Source organism: Schistocerca serialis, chromosome 8, assembly GCF_023864345.2.
Source record: "Schistocerca serialis cubense isolate TAMUIC-IGC-003099 chromosome 8, iqSchSeri2.2, whole genome shotgun sequence".
Taxonomy (NCBI): domain Eukaryota; kingdom Metazoa; phylum Arthropoda; class Insecta; order Orthoptera; family Acrididae; genus Schistocerca; species Schistocerca serialis.
Window position 1 is genome coordinate 557511697 of NC_064645.1, and position 21998 is coordinate 557533694.

At 41.4% G+C, this 21998-nt stretch overlaps 1 protein-coding gene across 1 annotated transcript in view; it reads right to left on the reverse strand.

Moving 5' to 3' along the window:
- The window catches only part of LOC126416663 (ATP-binding cassette subfamily G member 4-like), a 340566-nt gene that overhangs the window by 28927 nt on the left and 289641 nt on the right, over positions 1-21998 (reverse strand). The window contains exons 5-7 of the mRNA XM_050084463.1: positions 12025-12263; positions 7856-7975; positions 1732-1880 (exon numbers count right to left, since the gene is read on the reverse strand). Coding sequence (XP_049940420.1) covers positions 1732-1880; positions 7856-7975; positions 12025-12263 — 508 coding nt within the window. The remainder of the gene's footprint in view (positions 1-1731; positions 1881-7855; positions 7976-12024; positions 12264-21998) is intronic.

Genomic DNA, 21998 nt, shown 5'->3' on the forward strand with positions numbered 1-21998 from the left:
CTTGCCAGTTGCAAATGCTCCATCATGTAACCAAAGTCTATTACATTTGTCAGCTTGAAATGTATGGGGGGAAACAAGTGACAAACTGAAACTCACTGTTTGAGGTGTGGAAGTTTAGTGCAACTGGTAGGGCATTTACCAAGAAAGGTAGAGTTCTGAGTTTGAATCCCAACCGGGTACACAATTTTAATTTGTCACAAATGTTGAAGGACTGTTATAGATTGTTTTATACTGAAGAAAGGCTTTAGAGTTCCCTGTTATATACAAAGCCTGTTTGACTTACATGAACATGTACTGTATATTTATCAGACTGCAAGTGGCTGTTTAGTCATCTCCTCCATTTACATCATACATCTACATACATACTGCGCAAGCACCTCTACGGGGTGTGGAGTGGGATAACTTTACCACTATTAGTCCATTCCCTTTCCTATTCCACTTACAAATGCAGCGAGGGAAAACAAATGTCTATAAGTCTCTGTATGAGCTATAACTTCTTTTATCTTGTCTTTGTGGTCCTTACGTGAAATGTATATTGGCAGCAACAGAGTCAGTGTGCATTGAACCACAAATGTCAGTTCTCTACATTTTCTCAGTAGTGTTCCATGAAAAGAATGTCATCTTTCCTCCAGGGATGAGCAATACTTTCCTTAAATTCTCACAGTAAATTAACCTTCTCTACTACCAATCTTTCTTGCGCATTCCATTTCATATCACTTTGCTGCATTGCCCCTAAATATTTAATTGACAAGATTATCAAGTGGCACACTAGTAATACTGCATTAGGAAATTAAAAGATTGCTTTTCCTGTCGATTTGCATTAACTTAATTTTTTCTACATTTAGAGCAAGCTATCAGACACTGCAACAACCAGAAATTCTGTCTAAGTCATCCTGTGTCCTGCTACAGTCACTCAGTCATTATGTTTTCCCCTACACTGCAGCATTGTTAGCAAACAGTTGCAGTTTACTACTTGCCTGTTAGAGCAGTTATGTACAAAGAAAACAGGAGTGGTCCTATCACTCTTCCCTGGGACACTCCTGGTGCCTCTAATGAACACTTGCCAACCAGTGCAATGTACTGAACATTATTACTTAAGAAGTTTTTGAGCCACTCCCATTCCTGGGAACCTATTCCATATGCTCATTCAATGGGATGTTAGACTCTAATCTTCCTTTCTTCCATATTCTTGGACCTTTGTTAACAACCTGCAGAGGGGAGCTGTGTCAGAAGTTTTTAGAAATCTATGAATGTGGAATCTGCATGTTGCCCTCTGTCCATGGCTCACAGGATATTGTGTGAGAAAAGGGCAAGCTGAGTTTTGCATGAGCAATGCTTTCTAATTTGTGGACAGAAGCTTTTCTGTCTCAACGGACTTTATTACATTCAGACTTTGAATATGCTCAAGAATACTACAGCAAAACAATGTTAAGGATATCTTCTTGTGACAGTGATTCATTATAGTAATTGTGCCACAAGTTAGCAGTCTGTGACAGTTACTTAAGCATGCTATGGTGGATGAAATACAGCCAGATGTTATAACTAGCAAAATAACAGAATTTTATTTTTAAAGTAGTGAATGTCCTACTTATACAAGGAACTATTTTGCAAGCCTTATATGAGGAGTAGCATGTGATTAGCTGTTATCAAGTAACATAAAACACCTGTATTTAATTGTTAATCTTTAATTTTAATTACTTCTGTGTTGTGAATTGCCACTTTTTAACATACCGTATTTCTGCTTTTCTGTAGAAGCATTCTCCTTAGTATTATAATGAACTGCATAAAGAATGATGTAGGAAAATCGCTGCTCCAGTGGCTATCTTTCTTAAACATCAGAGCATAATCATACTGCGGCATTTGGGTGTCATCTGTGAACACTGAAAAAAGTATACCCACATTAAAATACCAAAATATAAAGAGGGAGGCAATGTAGCAACATTTCCACCATAATACGAGGGTGATCTGATAAGTTCTCAGAATCACCATGAGAGGTCAGGTCTAGTGCAACGAGTTGTTCACTTGATATACATTGGACTGTTGCCTGCAAACATGTGCCACATCATTGTTCTTGGAAGAGAGCTGTGGTGGTGACGTGGCTCTGTTGTTGTTCCAGTGTAGTGATTTGTGAAGATGGAAAAAATCAAGATTCGAGCAGTGATTAAGTTCTTCATAAAGAAAGGTATGAAAGCAAAAGACATTCATGCCAATTTCCAGAAAACACTGGGGCACTGTGATCCTTTATACTCAACTGTTGCCAAATGGAAAAATAATTTAAATTTGGTTGCTGAGCTTAGATGACGATCCATGCAATGTGTCACTATTCCAGAAATCATTGCAAAAGTGCACAAAATGGTCATGGAGGATCACTGATTGAAAGTGCATGAAATTGCTCATGCTTGCCAGATGTCGCCTGAACAGGTATATCACATTTTAACTGAAGAATTAAAAATGAAAAAAATATTAGCAAGGTGGGTGCTGCGACTCTTGACACTGGATCAAAGACACATGAGAATGGACATACCAAAATTACATGAACTAAGGTATCAGTTTTTGCCAGACCCACCTTATTGACCTGATATGGCTCTGTCAGACTTCCATCTCTTCCCAAAACTGAGAATTTTTCTTGGTGGATGATGATACACTTCAAATGAAGAATTGATAGCTGGAGTTGACAACTATTTTGCAGGACTGGAGGAAACTCTTTTTTGAGATGGGATCAAGGTATGGGAACATCATTGGACCAAGTGCATTAATCGACAAGGAGACTACATTCAAAAATAAAAACAAGTTTAATGATGTAAGTACTTTTTTCTATTCTGTTTGGAGAACTTTTGAGGCCACCCTCGTATTTGCAGCATTACTGCTATCGGTATCTGATGCTGTTGCATGCTAGTCTTAATATTTTTCTGTTGTTACTTTAATACTATACATATCTTTTAAAAGTATGCTGTGTGTCCTATAGAATAATTGGATACATTGCATTGTGTTTCAACACTGGATACAGATTTCTGCACCCATTCATTCTGACACACAGAATTATAGTATTCATGACAATAATAAATGCTGGAGCAAGATGCCAGGTCAATTGGAAGATGTTTAACAGATAAAGAAACTGTAAATGCTGGACGCATACTGTACGACAGTTTACCGCAATGTATAAAGATTGGTAGCAGTCTTCTTTATAGACTGACTACATTTTTCCAATATCCTGCCAATAGAAAAAAAAAGTTGACCATAGGGCGTTTTTGTCCAGGATATCCCATCTGGGATATTTAGTTGCCGGGTCCAAGTGTTTTTATATTTAATGCTGCTTAGATGACTTGCATGCGCAACAACAAAGCACCCAGTCCTCAAGGAAATTAAATCTCCGACCTGCCCAGGAATCGAACCCGGGGTCCCTGCATAGCAGTCAACTGTACTGACCACACAGCTGCCAGTGAAATGATGCATTCCAACTGCCTTACTTATGAAGAACCTATGCAATCCTTCCTTTTTATGCCCTTACAAATTGTACAGAAACCAGATGGCAGTTATAAGAGTCGAGGGACATGGAAGGGAAGCAGTGGTTGGGAAGGGAGTGAGACACGGTTGTAACCTCTCCCCGATGTTATTCAGTCTGTATATTGACCAAGCAGCAAAGGAAACAAAAGAAAAGTTCAGAATAGGTATTAAAATCCATGGAGAAGAAATAAAAACTTTGAGGTTCGCCGATGACATTGTAATTCTGTCAGAGACAGCAAAGGACTTGGAAGAGCAGTTGAACGGAATGGACAGTGTCTTGAAAGGAGGGTATAAGATGAACATCAACAAAAGCAAAACGATGATAATGCAATGTAGTCAAATTAAGTTGGATGATGCTGAGGGAATTAGATTAGGAAATGAGGCACTTAAAGTAGTAAAGGAGTTTTGCTATTTGGGGAGCAAAATAACTGATGATGGTTGAAGTAGAGAGGATATAAAATGTAGACTGGCAATGGCAAGGAAAGCGTTTCTGAAGAAGAGAAATTTGTTAACATTGAGTATTGATTTAAGTGTCAGGAAGTCATTTCTGAAAGTATTTGTATGGGGTGTAGCCATGTATGGAAGTGAAACATGGACGATACATAGTTTAGACAAGAAGAGAATAGAAGCTTTCAAAATGTGGTGCTACAGAAGAGTGCTGAAGATTAGATGGGTAGATCACATAAGTAATGAGGAGGTATTGAATAGAATTGGGGAGAAGAGGAGTTTGTGGCACAACTTGACTAGAAGAAGGGATCGGTTGGTAGGACATGTTCTGAGGCATCAAGGGATCACCAATTTAATACTGGAGGGCAGCGTGGAGGGTAAAAATCGTAGAGGGAGGCCAAGAGATGAATACACTAAACAGATTCAGAAGGATGTAGGCTGCAGTAGGTACTGGGAGATGACTAAGCTTGCACAGGATAGAGTAGCATGGAGAGCTGCATCAAACCAGTCTCTGGACTGAAGACAACAACAACAACAACAAATTGTTACACACAAATAGCTGATTGGTTTCATTTATGATTCACTGACTGACTGTAGTTACAGGATACTACTTCTCTGCATTTTGCAAAATATATATTTTTGTATTTCTGAACATTTAAAAAATTTACCAAACTGTGTAATGCTTTGAAATCTTATTGATATCTAACTGGCTATTTGTGCTGCTTTTTTCAGATAGCACTTCGGTATAGATAACTCCATCACCTGCAAAAAATCTGAGGCTGCTGTTAATAATGTCTGTTTGGTCATAACATACAACATGAACAACAACAGTCCCATCACACTTCCCTGGGGTATGCCTGATGTTACTTCCACTTCAACCAATGACTATCCATTCAAGGCAGAAAGTTGCATTTTCCCTACAAAATGCACCCATATAATCATACTATTGTTGATAAATGCTGGTTAAGTCCTGAGTCACATGTTTCTCAGAAATAAAAAAAATACCACTGCATTCACTTGATTCCCCTGATCCTTTTGATGTAAGAAAAGTGAAATTTTTAACTGGATTGAAGACTTTTTGGCAGGGAGGATGCAGCATTTTATCTTGGTTGGAGGGTCATTGTCAGATGTAGAACTAACTTCAGGTGTGCCCCAGGGAAGTGTATTGGGATCCTTGATGTTCATGTTATATATTAATGATCTTGCAGACAATATTAATATCAACCTCAGACTTTTTACAGATGGTGCAGTTATCTATAGTGATATACTATCTGAAAGAAGTTGCATAAATATTCAGATTATGCAAGGATCAACAGCCTGCTTTAAATGTTCAGCAATGTAAAATTATGTACTTCACAAAATGAAGAAAAATATATAGTATCCTATTTCTATAATGTCAATGAGTCACTGTTGGAATTGGCAACTCATAAAAATACCTGTATGTAAATCTTCAAACGGATGTGGAATGGGATGATCACATAGGCTCAGTTGTAAGTAAAGCAGGTGGTCGACTTTGCTTTATTGGTAGAATACTGGAGGAGTGCAATCAGTCTACAGAAGAGACTGCTCACAAATCACTCATGTGACCGGTTCTAGAATATTGCCTCAGTGTGTGGGACTCATACCAAATAGGACTAACAGCAGATACTGAACATATACAGAGAAGGGCAGTATGAATGGTCACAGGTTAGTTTGATCCATGGCAGAGTGTCATAGAGATACTGAAGGAACTGAACTGGGAGACTCTTTAAGACAGATGTAAACTATTCTGAGATAGTATACTGACAAAGTTTTAGAAACCAGTTTTAAATGATGACTTTAGGTATATATTACAATCTCCTAAGTGTCACTCACATAGGGATCATGAGAATCAGTTTAGAATAATTACTGCATGCACAGAGGCACTCAAACACTCGTTCCTACCACACCTCATAGTGGCCTCGTGAGCAAGCAACCATCTCTAGCCTTTCGCTCACCCACTCGAACATCGTTGACTGCACTGCAGTCTTTGCTTTAGTTTATGATCGCTGCATAGAGTGTATGATTGACACTATGTAAGGGTACTGCACCATTACATGCGGTTGATAATTTCTTTAGATTGGGGCATGCACTAAGGACAGAATAGAAAATATGGGCAAAGTAGAAAATTATTTGAGGCATAGAAAGAGTTAATTTTGTGCAAAGCAAGGGTCACAAACCATTATCCTTCTCAACATGTTGCCAATTTACAGTTGCCAGTAACTATCATACATGTATGACAAATTTTGTGCCTTGACAAACATCTCACATTAAAGAAAAGATTTTAGAAACCCACACTCAGTGCTGTTTTTCTGGGGGAAAGCTGGGGGGATGCGTACCCCTAAACTTTTTCATCGACAAAGTAATTTTTTTACAACGTTGAGAACTTGGAAGAGTGCCAAAGATTTATTTCACGTACATAAATTTTTTATTTCATTTTTCCGTGTTGGTAATTGCAATATGAATGATCCCAGTGCAGTTTCTTGTGGGAAAAGTGATGTCATTGACTGTTTCAAGCATTTCAAAGCTGCAGCAATCGTTCTCGTCAACTGAATCGCTGGCAGCCAGTTCGACAAGCATGTAGTGCCCTCGTCCACTAATAGTGGGCGATGGTACTGCTAAACGGATATGCATATGCTCAAACATTTTTTTGGAAAAAAAAACACTGCCCACACTAATACCCAAACATAAAAAGGCTAGATTGGAGTTTGGTAGAACACACATGTCATGGATTTCAGAATGGGATAAAGTGATCTCCAGTGATGAGAGGAAGTTTAATGTAGATGGGCAAGATGGATTTCAGTACTATTGGCATGATCTGAGAATAGAACAGTAGGTTAGAATGAACAGAAATTTTGATGGTGGAAGTGTTATGACATGGACAGCCTTCTGCACTAAAGATAAGTCAGGCAATGCTTGGCTGAACACTAGAATGAAATCTAACATGTATGCTGAGAAGCTAGAAACAGAACTGATTAGCATTACTTGATGCAGTAATACTTCCACGGTAGAGGCAGTCGGATGTATTTTAATAAAGAACTATATGATCAAGACCTGTCTATATTTCAAATTTGTGCCACAAATGATTAGAATGTATGAGGACTTAGGGTAAAAAAGTCTTGTTTCAACAAAATAATGCATCTGGGTATGTTTCTGCTACAAACAAAGAGTGGTTTGTGGATAAAGATTTTGATGTCTTGCCCGGACCTGCACATAACCTGGATTTGAACTGCATGGAAAACCTTTGGGGAATACTTGTAATACGTGTTTATTGCAATGGAAGGCAATTTGAAGCTGTATGTAAGCTGAAAAGAGCAACACAAGAAGAATGGGTGACAGTTCCACTGCAAGAACTAACACTAACGAAATCAATGCTGAAGAGAATTTTTGAGGTAATTAGGAAGAACAGAGGTTGGACAAAACCCTAACAATGCAATAACACACACAAGAAGAATGGGTGACAGTTCCACTGCAAGAACTAACACTAACGAAATCAATGCTGAAGAGAATTTTTGAGGTAATTAGGAAGAACAGAGGTTGGACAAAACCCTAACAATGCAATAACACAACCGAACAGTGAATGCCTTTATACCAGTTTCCATTCACAAAATGCAAATGCCTTATTTTGTTACTCACCTTATGAAATAAACTATGTTATTCAGTCCTGATTATTTATGTCTTATATTGCTTTGATTGTAAATTTGATTCATGTATGCTTCAGACATTGTACTATTACTTTCCTGGAACACTGCCTTTATGTTAGTTTCCACTACTGTGTACGTATCTTGATAACAACTTTCTTATTTTAACATACAAGTGTAAACTATATGAGATGGCAGTGACTGTTATTGATTTTAAGGAAATCTGTGTTGGTTAGAACACTTACCACTTGCAAGTCTTACAGTATTTGTTTCTGTGTCCAGTTTTGCTGTCACCCTTCCATTCATCATTTCGGCTGACAACATTGTAACATTGCCTGCATTTTCTCCTTGGACCATTTCAAGAACTGTAAAAAATCACAGATAGCAATGAAACAAAACATGGTATAATTTTAAAAAATAAAATATGAATTTTCAAGTCTCTATGCTGAGTATTTTGAGAAAAGGACCCAGTAGTTGCAAATGAATATTTCAGGTGATGAAAAAATACTGCATGGGCATTGTATGTTGGGGAATATAAAGAGCTTTTTTTCTTTTCCAGTCCAAATCTTTTTCGGCATGTGCTACTTTTACATCTAAACTACAAGATAATTGACAAGAAGAACTCCTTTCCATCCGTGGAAACACTAGCCATATTTTTCCAGAAGATGAAATTGAGTTCTCATTTTTTGGTACAGGAACATTGGCATTCACCCTCTGCTTTGATGTTTTTTTTCCATTTCTAGCATGAATCAGTGAATGCAAGTTTCATACACAGTATCAAATCAGTACACAAGATCAGTTGGTTAGTTTCAAACTTGTTCAAACATTTTGGTCTTGAATTGCTTTTGGACATCACACTACATACACAAATCTTATCTTGCACAGGCTGTTGTCATTAGTAATTCTTTGTATGAAATGTACAATATTCTTTCCTCTTATATGCCTATGAAAACTATGCCTTTCTACCAGACCCTGAACACCTTGCAACACTGGCCATCTGCCATGTTGTTTTCTGCTAACAGTGGCACTGGATGCCCTATGGAGAGTCATACGCTTAGCAAAGAACTCTCCCAGTTGTTGTCAGCTTTCCGAAACTTATAGCTGCAGCTACTGATTCACATACTTCATAAATTGGTTTCACTAGGCTGAGTGCACTCTGTTCCAGTTCATTCCACCAAATAATCCCTGACAATACTGGGAATCAAACCCAGGTTCTTCAAATGGCAGTCAGATATGATGAGTGTTCAGCTATGGAAGTGGACCTAAATATCTGTGGGCTTATTTATTGTATGCACCTTGCACAAACAACAAATAACATACTGTGCACTTTTTGGGTGTTCTTGTCTGTGGTTGCAGTTTTGGGACGTAAGTTGTGAGGGTCAGTACTGTGAGCAGTACACCATATTTGAATTTAGTTGCATAATTATTAACTGTTGAAAGAGACAAAGTGATGCCTTATGAAATCCTCACCAACTTTTGATGAATTTTCTTCCTGATTGAAGCATTTTATGGTGATATATCCCAGTTCACCCATTTGAATGAAACACACACCAAAAAACTACTTTTAAAAGCTTTATAGCGAGAACTATTCCACTGATATAGTTGATAGGTGACTAATTTTATTGAGTGACATCTACCATGAAAAATCTTGTTGGCAACATAGTTGCCCAAGCTCCTTATTGGTTTAGAGTAAATAAACGTAACTTATGACAACAAAACACAGCAGATGGTTCCCTCTGAGGAGACCAGTCCCACTAAGTTCTTCGGTGTATATACTCATGATAAATTATATAACTTGTTAATATCTCATACAGACATACTCTCACAGTTAAGTACTTTGTAGGTTCCTGTTATAAAGTGGTAGCATTGGTACGTTTGATCATTAACATATATATTTTTGTGTTTATTTAGGAATAAGCTGCACTTAGTTCCTGTCATTCCTCCCATTTCCATGCTAATATGAGATATGAGCTAGCTCCACTCCCCTCCCCAGTTAGATGACAGGTACACTCTTGTTCGAATGGTCCACAGGTGTACTATGGACACTATGGACTGGCAGTACACCTGTGGACTGTTTGAGCAAGAAATATGCTGGGAGAAACTGAAGAATCACAGGTACACTCTTGTTTTACGAGTTGTAGAAGGTATTCCTGAACATACATTAAAAAATGTGACTAATTGGTTTTCCATCCATTGTACAATATAAAGGAATTCGTTTCTGATAACATAGGAGGAGTGATCATGAAGTTTTTACTATCTCGTACAAAAACAAAAAGAAAAGAAAAAGAAAAGAAAGAAAAAGAAAGAACAGGCTTTAACAGTGAAACTTGATGATAATGATAGTCCGTCTTTACATAAGTGGCGTATTTTTTCCAAAGATGGGTCATTTAGTGGAGAACTTGGTTGTTAAGTGGAAAACTTGGTTGTAGAAACCTGCATTTCAGCTTTTAAGGAAACATTCCATCTCGAAAATTACTTTTTTATCATTCTGGAAATGTCTGTCGCAAATGGTTTCTTCATCTTTGGAAGGAGGGAGAAGTCTCTGCATGCCACACAAGAAAAATATGGGGAGGAGGCAAAAATTAGTAGCTCAAAGAAGCAACATGTGTTACTATATCTTCTGCAGAATGAGTTGGGGTGTTGTGGACCAACAATACCACTTTCAACAGCTTCTCACAACATTTTGTCTTGACAGCCTTCTGCAGTCTCATCATGGGATTTGTAGTATGCTCCTGTGACAGTTTGTCCCTGTAGAGAATTCTCTATTAGCACAATAACACACAATGGGAGCCTGAGAGAACACACAGCATCACCTTGCTGAATGATGGTCGGATCTTTGCCTTTTTGTGCAGCAATGACTTTTTGTGTTTCCATTTCAGGCTTTCGTCCTTTCACACAGGATCAAACTGATACACTCAGCACTCACTCACGGTAATCAGGCAATGAAAGCAGTCATCTGGACTGGTTTGACACAGTGTCTCCATTTCCACTGCTGCCTTAGTTTGGCAGCCATTTTTGAATGAATGTCAGCAGTCACACAACCCAGCAGATGGTGAAGATGTTCAGAATCTTCTTAAAACTGAGCTCTCTTGAACGATCATTTTGTTGTTAGTGATTCTCTATAATAATAATAATAATAATAATAATAGTAATAATTTTATTGTCATTCGGCCATTACAGCAATAGACAATGTCATATACATACTAAAATACAATTTGAAAGAAACAACAGGTTTGTTGTTAACATTATAGTATTATATTACAGTTGATAAATTCTATTATATCATAGAATGGGTGGAGGCTAGCCAGTCATGAATTGTTTGTTTGAATAACTGTTCTGGTAATTCTTGAACAGATTGTGGAAGATTATTAAATAATTTGTACCCCATGATTTCATAGCTGTTGAGTGACTTTGACAATCTATGGTAAGAAATATAGAGGCACCAATTCCTTCATGTATTGTGGCTATGTACATTTTCTCTGTTTTTTTGTTTCTGGTAATTTCTTCTTCATATAAATTAGAATATAGTATATATACAAGTTCATAACAGTCATAATTTTTTGTTCACAGAACAATGGTTTACAGTGTGCATTATATGCAGAACCAGTAATTATCCTAATAGCTTTTTTTTGCAGTATTAATATGTCATGTACACAGGTAGAGTTCCCCCACAAAATAATTCCATATGTTATTATACTTTGAAAGAATGAAAAATAGGATGTTCTAACACGTTTCTCAGGAACACAATCCATAAGTTGCCTTAATAGAAAAATAACTCTTGACAACTTACCACTAATATATTGTACATGTTGACCACAAGAGAATTTATCATCTATGTATACCTCCAAAAATTTGACATAACTTGGATCATCTGACAGAAGCTTATCTCTAAGACTACAAACCATCTGCTGTGTTTTGTTTTCATTCAGCAGGAATCCATTTGCCTTGAACCAATAGGATGCTTGGTGAATTGTCTTTGCTACACAAGTTTTAAGGCCATTGAAATCATCACTAGCACGAAGAAATGTTGTATCATCTGCATACCACACAGTGATGGACTTCATAAATGATGGCAGATCATTTATCATTATTAGGAACAAAAAGGGGCCCAGTACAGATCCTTGCAGAACACCTACTTCGACTTGTTCTATACCCGACATTTCTTCCCCTACACAAACAATTTGCTTACGATTCTGAAGATATAATTTTATTAATTTAAGGCTGTCTAATGCCATAGAATTCCAGTTTTTCTAGGAGTGGCTTATGCTTTACACAGACAACACAATGCTCCCCACCTCCACTTTATACAGGCAGGTCTTCCTTTTGTGACACCTGGTGGTCTATTCTGTACTGCATAGGCGTGCCCGGATATTTTTGACAGATTGAGTGCAATTACTTTAAGTTAGGTACTCACTGAAGTCCGCAGGGTTGTGGTTGATGGGGCACTCGAGCCCCTGCTCGGCCAGGAAGGGCACGAGCGCCCGTGGCTGGCCCTGGAAGACGCACTGGCCCCGAGACAGCAGGTACACGTGGTCGAAGGCGTTGAAGAGCATGGCACTGGGCTGGTGGACGGTGCACACCACCGTGTGGCCCTGGCTGGCCAGCAGCTTGAGCAGCTGCACGCAGTGCTGGATCGCCACCACGTCCAGGCCCCTGCCGGAAAGCTCACGTCATTCACAGCCGAATATTCAAGCAGAACAGGTACTCTTTGCAGATAATACTAGGGTCAGAATAAATGCCATAAGAGAGAAAGCACAAAAACTGTCAAGTGTGAAGCATGACATTATCAGTAAGGAGACAGCAGTCTTGTTGTTGTTGTTGTGGTCTTCAGTCCTGAGACTGGTTTGATGCAGCTCTCCATGTTACTCTACCCTGTGCAAGCTTCTTCATCTCCCAGTACTTACTGCAACCTACATCCTTCTCAATCTGTTTAGTGTATTCATTTCTTGGTCTCCCTCTACGATTTTTACCCTCCACGCTGTCCTCCAATACTAAACTGGTGATCCCTTGATGCCTCAGAACATGTCCTACCAACCGATCCTTTCTTCTAGTCAAGTTGTGCCACAAACTCCTTTTCTCCCCAATTCTATACAATACCTCCTCATTAGTTATGTGGTCTACCCATCTAATCTTCAGTATTCTTCTGTAGCACCACATTTCGAAAGCTTCTACACTCCTGGAAATTGAAATAAGAACACCGTGAATTCATTGTCCCAGGAAGGGGAAACTTTATTGACACATTCCTGGGGTCAGATACATCACATGATCACACTGACAGAACCACAGGCACATAGACACAGGCAACAGAGCATGCACAATGTCGGCACTAGTACAGTGTATATCCACCTTTCGCAGCAATGCAGGCTGCTATTCTCCCATGGAGACGATCGTAGAGATGCTGGATGTAGTCCTGTGGAACGGCTTGCCATGCCATTTCCACCTGGCGCCTCAGTTGGACCAGCGTTCGTGCTGGACGTGCAGGCCGCGTGAGACGACGCTTCATCCAGTCCCAAACATGCTCAATGGGGGACAGATCCGGAGATCTTGCTGGCCAGGGTAGTTGACTTACACCTTCTAGAGCACGTTGGGTGGCACGGGATACATGCGGACGTGCATTGTCCTGTTGGAACAGCAAGTTCCCTTGCCGGTCTAGGAATGGTAGAACGATGGGTTCGATGACGGTTTGGATGTACCGTGCACTATTCAGTGTCCCCTCGACGATCACCAGTGGTGTACGGCCAGTGTAGGAGATCGCTCCCCACACCATGATGCCGGGTGTTGGCCCTGTGTGCCTCGGTCGTATGCAGTCCTGATTGTGGCGCTCACCTGCACGGCGCCAAACACGCATACGACCATCATTGGCACCAAGGCAGAAGCGACTCTCATCGCTGAAGACGACACGTCTCCATTCGTCCCTCCATTCACGCCTGTCGCGACACCACTGGAGGCGGGCTGCACGATGTTGGGGCGTGAGCGGAAGACGGCCTAACGGTGTGCGGGACCGTAGCCCAGCTTCATGGAGACGGTTGCGAATGGTCCTCGCCGATACCCCAGGAGCAACAGTGTCCCTACTTTGCTGGGAAGTGGCGGTGCGGTCTCCTACGGCACTGCGTAGGATCCTACGGTCTTGGCGTGCATCCGTGCGTCGCTGCGGTCCGGTCCCAGGTCGACGGGCACGTGCACCTTCCGCCGACCACTGGCGACAACATCGATGTACTGTGGAGACCTCACGCCCCACGTGTTGAGCAATTCGGCGGTACGTCCACCCGGCCTCCCGCATGCCCACTATACGCCCTCGCTCAAAGTCCGTCAACTGCACATACTGTTCACGTCCACGCTATCGCGGCATGCTACCAGTGGTAAAGACTGCGATGGAGCTCCGTATGTCACGGCAAACTGGCTGACACTGACGGCGGCGGTGCACAAATGCTGCGCAGCTAGCGCCATTCGACGGCCAATACCGCGGTTCCTGGTGTGTCCGCTGTGCCGTGCGTGTGATCATTGCTTGTACAGCCCTCTCGCAGTGTCCGGAGCAAGTATGGTGGGTCTGACACACCGGTGTCAATGTGTTCTTTTTTCCATTTCCAGGAGTGTATTCTCTTCTTGTCCAAACTATTTATCGTCCATGTTTCACTTCCATACGTGGCTACACTCTATACAAATACTTTCAGAAATGACTTCCTGACACTTAAATCTTTACTTGATGTTAACAAATTTCTCTTCTTCAGAAACGCTTTCCTTGCCATTGCCAGTCTACATTTTGTATGCTCTCTACTTCGACCATCATCAGTTATTTTGCTCCCCAAATAGCAAAACTCGTTTACTACTTTAAGAGTATCATTTCTTAACCTAATTTTCTCAGCATCGCACGACTTAATTCGACTACATTCCATTATTCTCGTTTTGCTTTTGTTGATGTTCATCTTATATCCTCCTTTCAAGACACTGTCCATTCCGTTCAACTGCTGTGCCTAGTCCTTTGCTGTCTCTGACAGAATTAAAACTGTCACATATGAAGCCCGACATTATCAGTAAGGAGACAGCAGTCTTAACGTAATTTATTTAAAAAAAATTTTAATATAAAAAACTTTTAATGCTTGGATCGTAATTTTGATAATACAATTAAATCACAATGACTGGTTTCGGTTGATTTTTACAGGCATCTTCAGATTGATTAAGTGTAGAAAAGAGTTGAACATGCATTGGAAAACATAATTAGTAAAGCGGCAGTCACAAAATTAGACAACTCAAGGTCACACTTGCTCACTGCAGTCCGCCGGCGCTAACAAGGCAAACGCCCTATCACCACCCCCCTCCCTCCCCCCACCCCCCTCCCTCTCCCCTTCATATTTAGAAGTAAGTTGCTCCATTGGATAGCCCGTCAAAAACTGACAACAGATCAGTCTTGAAAACAGGAAGAAGGTGTATTAAACTGTGGAAAAAAGAAGCCAAATAGAAACAGTGGTCCAAACTTAATGTACGCAACATCGAGTAAAGTTAATGACTGTCCACTTCCATTGGGGTGTTTTGGGGACTGAAGATCCGCGTCTCACGATCGAGGAGTCTCTTCACCTTCAACAGGTGACTGTATGGCGTGCAATGTCACGAAATAGTTGACTACCGAATGGTACGTGTAGGTTTTGGAAGATGATTTCATCCCCATTATTCAAAGTGACCCTGGTTTCGACAAGACGTGGTTAGTGCAAGACGGAGCTGGACGCCATCGAAGCAGGAGAGTGTTTGATGTCCTGGAGGAGCACTTTGGGGACTGTATTTTGGCTCTGGGGTAACGAAAGGCCAGTGGCATGTGTAACAATAACCCCAAAACCATTGTTGAGCTGAAAACAGCCAGCCAGGAGGTCATCGACAGTCATTAACAGTCAGACATTAACAGTCAGTAACAGTAGTCCAAACTTAATGTACGCAAAACCGAGCAACTTTAATGACTGTCGTGTCGTGGTTGTGTGATCATGGTGTTTGATATGGAAGGGGGAAATCTGGGTTCTAATTTCACCCGGTCTCATTTTTTCCCCACAAATTACGACTTCCCGTCCGGTCATTGATGTGTCTGATCACTGTATTCAAATTTGTGTTTGTGTCGTGGCGTAACGTCTATTTGCAACAGCAACGTGTAACGAAGGGACCTCCAGACGTACATACCTCCTATGTGTCCTACACAGGTACCACATGTCATGGCTCTTGAGTTGTGTTTTGGAAGTTTTGACTCTTGAAATCCTTCATTGTAGCATAGTTCATACCCGTATATATGTCGTTTTCGTTTCTGTGAGGGGTGTATCTCGCATGTTCTCATTATTCATCACAGAATATGAGTCATGTGGTAAGAATATGTTAAGGTCGTAAGTAAACAACGCAGGGATTCAAAACTGTTGGTACCTGTGTAGAACAAATAGGAGATGCGTACGTCTGGAGAACCTTTCGTTAAACGTCACTGCTGCAAACGAACATTACGACACGACACATACACAAATTTGAATACAGCGAAAAGACGCGTCAATGACCGGACGAGAAGTTCGTAATCTTGTGGAAGAAAAGAAAAAGTGACCGAGTGAGATTTGAATCCGGATATCCCCCTCCGCAATCAAACACCATGAGCACACAACCCCGACAGGACAGTCGTTAACGTCGCTCGATGCGGACACGTTAAATGTGAACCATTCACTGTTTGAATTTTGTATTTTTACACAGTTCAGTACATCTTCTTCCTGTTTTCATGCTTGATCTGTGTTCAGTTTTTAACGGTCTATCCAACGGGCCGCCGGCCGCTGCGGTCGAGCGGTTCTAGGCGCTTCAGTCCGGAGCCGCGCTGCTGCTACGGTCGCAGGTTCGAATCATGACTCGAGCATGGATGTGTGTGATGCCCTTGGGTTAGTTAGGTTTAAGTAGTTCTAAGTCTAGGGGACTGATGACCTCAGATGTTTAGTCCCATAGCACTTGGAGCCATTTGAACCATTTTTCCAACGGGCCAACTTACCATTAAATCTGAGAGGGGTGCGATCAGGAGTTTACCTTGTAACCGCTGTGGTTCGCCCGCCTCTTAGCTTTGTTGCCGCATGCACATTGTTAAAAGTGCAGTAGGTCTAAAGATGGGTCGAACTCATTCATTCCCGTGAACTACTTCATTCATTTCACTCTTTGCCGTGAAGCGTTCAAATGAAGTAGTTCATTCATGAAGTACGGAAGCCTGGCGAAGTCGGCTACTCTCGCTTCGCCTCGCTCGTGCAATAAAGCTTCGTAATACTTCATAATTTTACCAACAGATGGCCGAACTATGCAGTAACGTGCACGCAACGTTTTGCGCTCTTATAGCGTCTGAGCTAAATAGAGCATGGTCGAAGGGGACAAAGGAAAGATAAACAGAGAAGCCTGTCACATATAAAGAAGGTATTGCATTTAATCTTGCTCTACATTTTCTCATGGAGCGCCCAAAAAAGTCTTTATCTGCCAAATGAAACATTATTTGTTGTATTCATGGACTGAAAACTAGGGCTACCAACGAAATGCACCCCAATTTTATGTTCTTTTTAAAATTTAATCCAAAATAGAATGAGTATGTTTACCACTGTCACAAAGTCTATATACCTACGTTAAGTAATTATTCAGAAGTTTTCCTGTAGATTTTATTTTTGTTTAGAATAATAACCCTCCAGATTCAAAACGTTAACGTCACCTGTAGTCATTGGTACGATTGCAGGTAAAATCACTCTTTCAGCGTTATTAACAAACATTTATTTTCATGTCGGCTGTGCGTGCTCACACAGCCAGCCTCTTCGTTTGTATCTTTAATATTCATTTGTCTGCAAGCGCTGCCAACGGTAGGCTACCCGTAGACGTGAAGTTTAACTGCACAAATAGTCACGGGGATTGATGTCAGCACTGCAGGAAGCAACTGACACTGCTTTCCCCTCGCCCCTCACCTCCACAACCCCTCGTAAACCTATCGTTCCCAACAAACACCGTTCGATTCGTCGACAGGCAGTAGAGGGAGGACTGAAGTGAAGTGACGTAGCGCCGATGTAGTGGGAGAGGGAGAGGGGAAGAGAGTGAGTGAACTAGAAAAAAGTGTGGGGTGTGCTATCTGTGAAGAGTTTGAAGTACCAGTTCATTGAAATTGAGTGGTTAGTTCACACTTCACTGGAGTGAAGCGTTCATTTGAACGACTCATTCACGAGCTCCCCATCACTAAGTAGGTCAGCGCCAGATGAATGTTCTGTTGTGGCATCAAACAACAAGTTTGCTGTTATCAGTCACTATTTATTTATCCCCTCGACGCGTTTCGAAGATTTAAACCTCCATCAAAACAAAATATGACAGCTGACATGTGATGTGTTACGACAGTGAAAGAAACCTGCGACCACTAGAGACAGTATCACAAGTTACCACAAAATCGTAACACAACACATACGTATGCCATACTAAAAAAAATGTAACTCCACCTGATGATGGACGTTCAAACCTTCGAAACGCGTCGTGGAGATAAATAAACAGTGACTGGTAACAGTGAACTTGCTGTTTCATTCGATGTCAATAACAGTCACGGCAAAGCCTAACCTAAATGTCCCCTTTTAAAGTGAATGTTCTGTGTTTCCATGCGATATCGTATATTCACTTGTGGTTTCAGTCTTCCGTGGGACGGTGCATTGACGTGTGTTTAGTAGTGAGCAAAATGCATGAGCGAGGACCCACGTGTAGTGCCACTCCGGCCGGTGTGCGTTAAGGGAGAAAAGACATTCGAAAACGTTCTAAAATTGCCTTAACCATCGTACTGAAGTTTTTTCTTTGCTAGTCTGGCCAACAGTGAAGAAGCCAAGAACTATACAAATTTTGCTCAAGTTCATAAAATGATAACAAAACGTTATGGAATTTCCGAATCAACGGTATTCCGTATTAACCGAGCGGTAAATGTGAGCACCTGTTTTGCTTCACCAAGAACGGCATATAAATAAAAACAGAAATTACAGAATTTGACGATTCTGACAAAAAAAAATATTGTGTAGAACTGTACTTCGATACAATGAGATATCCGACTGCTAGAAAATACACAGTGATCTCCGCAAAAAAATTAATCATTGTGCATCAGAGACCTATGTTCTTTGTCTTCTCCGCTCACCTGGATTTTGATTCAGAAAGTATACGGATGGACAAAGAATTTTAGTGAGATACATAGACACTGCAGCAGCAAGAACGAAGTTTTGTGTGAAATGCACATGCTGCATCTGTTGGTAGGGAATAATCTCGGTCATAATATGAGGTGCATTCAAGTTCTAAGGCCTCCGATTTTTTTTCTCGGGACTGGAAAGAGGTAGAAACATGCGCATTGTTTTAAAATGAGGCCACGTTCATTGTCAATACGTCCCAGAGATGGCAGCACCGTACAGCAGATGGAATTTTACCGCCAGTGGCGAGAAAGAGAACTGTTTTAAATACTTAAAATGGCGACGTTTTCCTTACTTGAACAGAGTGCAATCATTCGTTTTCTGAATTTGCGTGGTGTGAAACCAATTGAAATTCATCGACAGTTGAAGGAGACATGTGGTGATGGAGTTATGGATGTGTCGAAAGTGCGTTCGTGGGTGCGACAGTTTAATGATGGCAGAAAATCGTGTGACAACAAACCGAAACAACCTCGGGCTTGCACAAGCCGGTCTGACGACATGATCGAGAAAGTGGAGAGAATTGTTTTGGGGGATCGCCGAATGACTGTTGAACAGATCGCCTCCAGAGTTGGCATTTCTGTGGGTTCTGTGCACACAATCCAGCATGACGACCTGAAAATGCGAAAAGTGTCATCCAGGTGGGTGCCACGAATACTGACGGACGACCACACGGCTGCCCATGTGGCATGTTGCCAAGCAATGCTGACGTGCAACGACAGCATGAATGGGACTTTCTTTTCGTCGGTTGTGACAATGGATGAGATGTGGATGCCATTTTTCAATCCAGAAACAAAGCGCCAGTCAGCTCAATGGAAGCACACAGATTCACCGCCACCAGAAAAATTTCGGGTAACCGCCAGTGCTGAAAAAAATGATGGTGTCCATGTTCTGGGACAGCGAGGGCGTAATCCTTACCCATTGCGGTCCAAAGGGCACTACGGTAACAGGTGCATCCTACGAAAATGTTTTGAAGAACAAATTCCTTCCTGCACTGCAACAAAAACGTCTGGGAAGGGCTGCGCGTTTGCTGTTTCACCAAGACAACGCACCCGCACATCGAACTAACATTACGCAACAGTTTCTTCGTGATATCAACTTTGAAGTGATTCCTCATGCTCCCTACTCACCTGACCTGGCTCCTAGTGACTTTTGGCTTTTTCCAACAATGAAAGACACTCTCCGTGGCCGCACATTCACCAGCCGTGCTGCTATTGCCTCAGCGATTTTCCAGTGGTCAAAACAGACTCCTAAAGAAGCCTTCGCCGCTGCCATGGAATCATGGCGTCAGCGTTGTGAAAAATGTGTACGTCTGCAGGGCGATTACGTCGAGTAGTAACGTCAGTTTCATCGATTTCGGGTGAGTAGTTAATTAGAAAAAAAATCGGAGGCCTTAGGACTTGAATGCACCTCGTAAGGCGAGCCTTCGGACTAAGTATCTGCGGCTGCTTACGAGTACTCGCGCATGGGGTCGCTCGTGACTTGATACAATAATGATATGTCAAATGTTACCAAAATTAATGTAATGGTTTTGTTAACAACTTTTTCGATGGATATAACAGATCGAAAATTCATCAGCGACGACGTTTTTCGTTACACAAGCGGTTCATTTTCTCATCTCTAACCGTATTTTATTTTATTTCATCTCAGAATATTTACATGTTTTCACGATAAAACATGTAGCACGTGCATCAGTGAACTTTGAGAATGTTCATATATTATTTTCAGTCCAAACATAACAGTAGTTCAGTTTTTTTCCATGGCGTAAAGTAAAAAAAAATTCAAAACATCAGTTTTTATTTATTTTCATAGCAGTTGGCAATAATTTTCTTTTGGGAAGTGCTGCCCCTCATTCTAGAATATGCTACACAGCCTGGCTTACAAAGGAGTGTTCCATCACAGCGTATAAAATAGCCAACCTTCTAAAACGAGCACAAGTTGAAGATTAAAAGTAAAATGCCACAAGATCAACTAGCCTGCCGAGACTCGTCAAACCTAACCATCTCTCACTTACATCAAACCACTACTTACACTATATGATCAAAAACGTCTGGGCATCTTTTACTGGTCTTTAATATGGGTGTTCCCACAATTCGCCTTTATCATGAGTTATGCTCTGCTAAGGACCCTTTCAATAAGGTGTCTGAATGTCTGTGGAGGAATGACAGCTCATTCTTCATCAAGCGGCGAAACCAGAGAAGATAATGATGTTCTACTCTGGGTTCTAGAGCGAATTCGACGTTCTAACCCATGCCAGAGATGTTCGATTTGGTCGAGACTCTGGGCTGTCCAGTCCATTTCAGGAATGCTATTGCGCAAACAACCATTTCCTTACAGATGCTGTTTTATGATAGGGTGCATCATCATGTTGATATAACCGTCTCCGAACTGTTCCTCCACTACACACAGTACACAGTGCTCTAAAATGTGTTCATATCAGCCGGCCGGTGTGGCCGTGCGGTTAAAGGCGCTTCAGTCTGGAACCGCGTGACCGATACGGTCGCAGGTTCGATTCCTGCTTCGGGCATGGATGTGTGTGATGTCCTTAAGTTAGTTAGGTTTAAGTAGTTCTAAGTTCTAGGGTACTGATGACCACAGAAGTTAAGTCCCATAGTGCTCAGAGCCATTTGAACCATTTTGTGTTCATATCCTTCAACATGTAGCGTTTTCTTAAGCGCAATGAAGGCATGATGCATTAACCACAATAAACACACTGATACCCTAACACCACCTCCTCTGTACTTCATTGTTGACACACTACACATGAAGGCAGGTAACATTCTCTATGAATTAGGCACACCCAAACCCTTCCAACGCACTGCGCCAGGGTATATCATGATCCCTCACTGCAAATCATTCGTTTCTAGTCATCTACTGTCCAGTGTCCGCCCCGATAGCTGAGTGGTCAGTGTGACGGATTGCCGTCCCGGCTGGGTCGGGGATTTCTCTGCTCAGGGACTGGTTGTTGTACTGTCTTCATCATCATTTCATCCCCATCCGGCGCGAAGGTTGCCCAATGTGGCGTCGAATGTAGTAAGACCTGCACCATGGCGGCCGGACCTGCCCCGCAAGAGGCCTCCCGGCCAATGACGCCAAATGCTCATTTCCATTTTCCATCCACTGTCCAGTAGCTTAACTCTTTATATCACGTCAAATGTCGCTTAGCATTGACTACAGAAATGTGTAGCTTATGAGAAGTTTCTCAAACACTGAAGCC